The following is a 6,000-nucleotide window of genomic DNA, read 5'->3' on the forward strand; positions in this document are numbered from 1 at the left end:
AATTCATAGATTTTGACATTTTTTATATTAAAAAATATTCTTTATTTTTTATGATTTAATTTATAAACCGTCTAAGAGAAGACGGACAAAAGTAAATAAAAGATAAAGAAGAGATTATATTCACTTATAAAGAAAAAAAAAAAAAACATTACCTGAAAAATAAGACGTGGCTAGAAAAGATTGGTCCATCGCAAAGGGTTTATGAAGGCTACCGCACCGAACACTTTCGAACACACTTGTTGATTTGCTAGTGTTTGAGTTGTAACTCTTGTGAGTCAAGACTCGTACGAGAAACTCAGCGAAATCAGATTTGTGCTTTGTGTTTAGAAACAAAAAATCAGGACGAAAATAAAACAAAGGGAAGCGAAGTAGATAGCCCGAGCTAGGGTTTCCTCAACTCCCGGCCAAGGTCTTTTCTTTCTCTCTCAATTAAATTCCTTTTTTTTCTTTTCTATATGGAAAATTAGAAAAATTAATTACTTATTATTGTTTTTGCAGAGGAGATTTAATAAAAGAGTGAATGGCGGATGGTTACTGGAATCGGCGGCAGCCAACTCCTTCGATGCTGTCTTCGGGTGGGATGCTTAAACGACCACGTACTGACTACGGTACACTTCTTTCTTTGTCGCTTTAAACCCTTTTTGTTGCCATAATCGTTGTCTATTTTGCCAAACTTTTGTTCAATTCTGTTTTAGTTTTATCTGCTTTTGAAATTATTTCAGAAAAAGTAGAAAATTTTCTATTAGATTGGTAGAATTTTGTTCAAACTCTGTATTGGACTAAACTATTCGTTTGATGTTCGATTTCATTTGTTGAATTATATGCATTTATGGATAAGCACGCTTGAAAGTTGATTTTTTTTTTTTTTTTTGACAATGAAAATGAATGCAATAGAAATTTTAAAGGCTCAATATTGAAATAATCAGTTAATAATTCTATATAGAATCTTAGTTTTAAGGTATCCATTGGCTGTGATATAAGAAATGGATGACCATTGAAAACCAAAAGTATCGAGTGCTCTTAACCCGTTTTCTTCTTTGCAAGGCTGTATTCTGCTTCACTTCTGTTGTTTTGTTACATTTTTTTTTTCATTTTCAAATTGACATTTGTAGGACAAGTTTGTTTGTACATATCGGATTGCTTAAATAATTTAAGTTGTCTGTGCATAGTTATTAATTGCAACATTACCTTTTTTTCATCTTAGCTAGCTGTAAATTTTGTTCAGACTTGCATTTAGCCATCTGCTTTGCGGAACTTTATTTTTGTCTTTACATTTTGTTTGTAATGATTTTAAGAAACACGCTTGTTTCACTTCTGCATATTTTGTGAAAGATATTATTTGCTTTAAGAAAGAGTTACACATAAATGTTCAATTTTCAACTTCATAGATGCCCTACCTTCTGAACTGCATCCGGTTCATGAGACGCATAATTATTTGGCAAGAGATGATGATCGAGGCGGACATCTGTCTGTGAAGGATACAAAAACAATTGGATCAGCATATGATCGTTATCTCCAGAGCGCGGTACCATCTTGAATCTTTATTCATGCTTATTTATCCTCCACCATGCATCTCCATTTTTGTTTTCTAAAGCATTCATTAAATTGCTTTTGAAGCAACTTTCTTCTTTTACTTCTGGAGAAGCTAGTAAATTTGGTGGGTTGGGAAGGGCTGTTGGTGGTGCAATGCCTGCTCATTCAATAGCTGAACTTCCTGTGATGGGTCGTTCGGGATCTGCTCCAGATCTGGCACCAAATGGTCGAAATGTCGGTTATAGTGGTCAACTTCCACTAGATGCAATGTCGAGGCCAGGTCGGGATACTGTACCTTTACCTCCAGATGCTTCCAATACTCTATATGTTGAGGGACTTCCTCCTGACAGCACAAGGAGAGAAGTGGCCCGTATCCTATTTAATGATGTAATGCTTGATAAAATATGTCGATATGTCTTTTATGATACCATATTTTAACTCGATTACCTTGCTTCCCACTGTTGTTTCACATTCCTTGATTGAGGCTTTAGATATCTTTCGCCCTTTTGTTGGATATAAAGAAGTACGACTAGTGAGCAAAGAATCCCGACATGTAAGTGGTCTAGGCATTGACCAATATTTAATTTGTCTCCTGTAGCATGACTTCCTTTGTTGTTTTCTTATGTGAAATTGTCATAAGCGTGACTGTTTTGTTGAATGCTAAAAACTGATGATTGCTGATGCAGCGTGGTGGAGATCCTATTATCCTTTGTTTTGTTGATTTTTCAAGTCCCGCCTGTGCTGCAACTGCAATGAGTGCCTTGCAAGGTGATTTCTTCTTCCATTGATTTTGGCATTTATAGAAGGTAGCTTATCATTGGAAAATGATACATGGAAAAAACAATCGGAAATGATAGTGAACACTATAGAATGATATTGGTGCAATTGAGCATTTGGTTCAAGTGGTAGGCGCATGTATCACCTGCTCAAAGAGCAGAGTTTGAATCTCCTTTCCGCCAAATCAGAAAAAAAAAAACCGAAGATACTTTTTATGCTATGTGATTTTTCTTCTATGTCTTGGTTTTCTAGTTCTTTTTCAGTTTGTGTATGCGTCTGTTCTTTAAAATTTTGCCATGCATGAATGATTTTAAAAGGAAGTGAGCTTTGTGAAAGGCAGAAAATATGCATACTCGATTTTTTCCCAAAAGGAATGCTACCAGGAGGGATTTGCAATTGAAAATAGAACTTTGAACTATGAAATGACATAAGTTGAGCCCATCATCCATTGGCTGACCCATATATCTTTACTATATATGATGCTTTTGACCAAGTTTGGTGTCATGAGTTAAATGACACCTATTCAGTTTTGAAGTTACATAAAATCGAAATAAAGTAACGGTAATAAAGTTAAAATTAAAGATATATATGTCATGTGATCTTTTTTAGACAAAGACATTTTTCTTTAAAAGAAATTACTACTTGACAAAAAAAGATACCACATGTTAATCACTTAACTTCCATTTTTCTTTTAAAACACACTTTTTTTTTTTCCAAAACATACACATAGTGGGTGACCAAATATTAGTCTTTTTTAACACTTTTCATAACTTCCTGAGTAAGTAGACTTTATTGTTGGATTGTGCAGGTTATAAAATGGATGAAGATGATCCTGATTCTAACTACTTGAGGCTGCAGTTTTCTCGGTACCCAGGCCCAAGGTCAGGTTCTGGAACCCGTGGGAGGAGGTGAATGTCACTCTCTGGAGACAACTAGGCTGTATGCAAGCCATTTTTAAGCAAATTTTTATTTCTCACATATTTTCTATAAATGGAAGGGTTTTGAGGAGTGGGCGTTTAATTAAATACTATATTTAAAACTTGCAATTTAAGGTGCTCAATCCCACTGACTATTGGAACTAGAGATTCACAAAAATTTAGGAGGATCAAGCAAATCTTGAATTGCTTGCACATTTCAGGAAGCTTTGTTGTACAATAACTTCTAGATAAAAGAGCTCTTTTATTTTATTAGTAATTTTTTTGTGGTAGAGATCATGTTAGCATTTGCATTTAGTGTTTAAATACAGGAACTAGTGTTTTTCATCTTTCAAGCTTGGATATTGATTGGTCTAAGCCAAAACAATTTTGTGTTAGCTAATGGATTTGCACCAATAACGTTTATTATTGTGAATGTTAATTGTTTTCTTTGGAGTTGAATCATGTGCATTGTGATTTTAGATACTTTGCTAAGTTTAGTTTGAAAATCACTTAGGTGTAAACGCAAATGATGTTTCTTGTAGATAACCTAACATCTTAACACGTTTAATTTGTGTACACGTTGATGAATTATGCCTGTAGATTTATTTCCATGGGTTTGATGAATGTGATTGGTAGGAGTAGCGAGTATGAATTCAGTTGGATGGTCTATGCCCACTGTTAAGGCACGAAGGAAGATGATGGGTCTTAATGTTGTGTGTGATATAACTGGCAAATCTGACATTCTTAAATTATTTTTGGTGTCATCACATAAAAACGATGCTTATTCTAAAAGCTATTCCACGACTTTCACATCTCAATTCCTTGATTGCAACTGGTGAAAATTGGCTTGCTTGCAGATGGTAAATAGGTGGGAGACTAGCTATGGCAATCCCACTCTATTAAGGTTATCAGCCTCATTCAGAATCATTTGTTGCTGCAAATCGCTGGAGAAATGGTCCATTCAGATGCTGAAAAAACAAATTGTTCCATTCCGAGCCCCCTTGCTGAGTATATATAGAATCATGGCTATTACAATCCAAGTTTCAGGGGTCAAAGTGGTTGAAGTTTGTTTCATTGGGCCAGCAGAATTGATGTAGGAACTTAGAGTTTGGTCCTTTCTCTCGCTTAGCGGCGAAAACAAAAAAAAACTAGAAATATAATGTTGGTTTGACAGTTCCATAATATAGCATTGACACTTCATCCTACCGGCCAATAAATCATACTAATTTCGAATTCTTCCTGGGAATGTGAAGTTTTCGTCTTAGCTTGTTATTGATACATGTATCCTCTATGTTTAGTTAACTGAGTGTATGAATTATTTTAAATCTACAACTTTCAAGCAAGGATAGAAATTTCATGTCAATTGGTCCAAATATTAGGACTTCACCTCTGAAGTAGGGCACTTTAGTTAGAGGGATAAATTAATATGGGGCCCATAGGCCATCAACAAATTATAATCACCCTTTGTTTTCTTCTGGGGAAGGAAGTAATTCGCCCAAACTCTATCTCCCAAAGCTAAAGCCAGCGTGGGACAGCAAAGCTTAATTTCTTTCCGGTACAATCTTTTATTGAGTTTGGAGGCTAGTCTCTGAGACTAGGCAAAAGAAAAAAGTTTGAAGTCCAGATTAATCTGCTTATCCCGTCACTATGATATTACATCAACTTTTTTTCTTACTTACACGGCATCTGCAATGGCTTGTACCTAACATTATACAATATCCCACGTGGAAAGTCGTACAAAATTTTGCTATAAAATATAATAATAATAAAAAAAACAAAGTTGCTTTATTATTCTATGTTAAATCAATTGATAGAATTCGGTCAGTTCTATACTACTAGATTCCAAAACGAAAATTGATTAACATTTCTATCCGAAAACTAGACCGGGAGTGAAATAATCAGTTGAACCCACAAGTCATGTTTGGTTGCTGAGAAAATGTGAACAAAACATGGCCTACTACCATCACCCCAATGGTCGACATCCAATCGTTTTTTATTTTGAGAAAATTGCTTGACACCTGTCAGATAAAATGACCCACGTTATCAATCACAAAATTATTTATTACTGTTTGAAAGTATTCTTTCAAAGTGTGCAAAAGTCCATAGAAGATCAATTTCGATCTTTATGTTTTGATTTCCTAGCTAGGAATAAATAATAATTCAATATTCCATGACAGCCGTCCAATTTCTTGATAATAATATTCGATAAATTTAATCGATGGCAACAGTTTAACAAGTCAAAATTTCGTGTTGCATTATATATCATCGTTCTTCTGTCGGTGAAATAAATAAATATTTTTTTATAGCTATTTGAATGTAGAGTAAAGAATAGAGATGCAAGGGGTTAATTTAATAAAGTAAAAGTCAGTAAAAAATATATAGTTTGAAAAGCAATTGATTTAGGAATTAGATTAAAGTTTCAACAGAGATTGGGGGGATGTGAAGTTACGAGGGATACCTACCGATCATTGAACTAAACTAATTGTTTAACAAAAAATCAGAGCTTCAATTGGCACATGATTTATATATATATATATATATATATATAGATCATAATAATTTTGAATTACATAAACAGAGTATTATTTTTTTTTCACCTAAAATCTTAATCCTTAAATTTTAAATTTTCAATTCATAACTATTTTAATATAATAATATATTTTGATAGATAATCTGTAAATTTAATAATTATTTTAATTTAACAATCTCTTTTGATAAATGATATGTAAATTTAATATAAATTTTTTTTGAAAACTTATAATTTGTCCTAACC

General features: G+C 33.6%; 1 protein-coding gene across 2 annotated transcripts; it reads left to right on the forward strand.

The window, feature by feature from the left end:
- Positions 1–263: 263 nt before the first annotated feature.
- Positions 264–4,591, forward strand: LOC111298994 (nucleic acid/nucleotide binding protein). 2 transcript variants are annotated; one of them, XM_022893821.2, is made up of 8 exons: positions 264–409; positions 499–608; positions 1,389–1,525; positions 1,618–1,903; positions 2,025–2,086; positions 2,220–2,301; positions 3,119–3,218; positions 4,085–4,591. In XM_022893821.2, exons 2-8 carry the CDS (start codon positions 521–523, stop codon positions 4,089–4,091), a joined length of 762 nt encoding a protein of 253 aa, XP_022749556.2. In that variant the 5' UTR covers positions 264–409; positions 499–520; the 3' UTR covers positions 4,092–4,591. The 2 variants fall into 2 exon arrangements, with proteins under 2 accessions (XP_022749556.2, XP_089614521.1); XM_089758395.1 differs by lacking the exon at positions 4,085–4,591 and having other exon boundaries at positions 3,119–3,504.
- The last annotated feature ends 1,409 nt before the right edge of the window (positions 4,592–6,000 follow it).

Source organism: Durio zibethinus, chromosome 3, assembly GCF_047325235.1.
Source record: "Durio zibethinus cultivar Kanyao isolate XHJ-2024 chromosome 3, ASM4732523v1, whole genome shotgun sequence".
In the NCBI taxonomy this organism is placed as follows: domain Eukaryota; kingdom Viridiplantae; phylum Streptophyta; class Magnoliopsida; order Malvales; family Malvaceae; genus Durio; species Durio zibethinus.

Excerpts from the sequence above, each read along its gene's own strand:
- LOC111298994 (XM_022893821.2), top strand. The coding sequence starts at position 521 with ATGGCGGATGGTTACTGGAATCGGCGGCAGCCAACTCCTTCGATGCTG. Across the intron at positions 609-1,388 it reads ACGACCACGTACTGACTACG|ATGCCCTACCTTCTGAACTG; the intron begins GTACACTTCTTT and ends TCAACTTCATAG. Across the intron at positions 1,526-1,617 it reads ATCGTTATCTCCAGAGCGCG|CAACTTTCTTCTTTTACTTC; the intron begins GTACCATCTTGA and ends TTGCTTTTGAAG.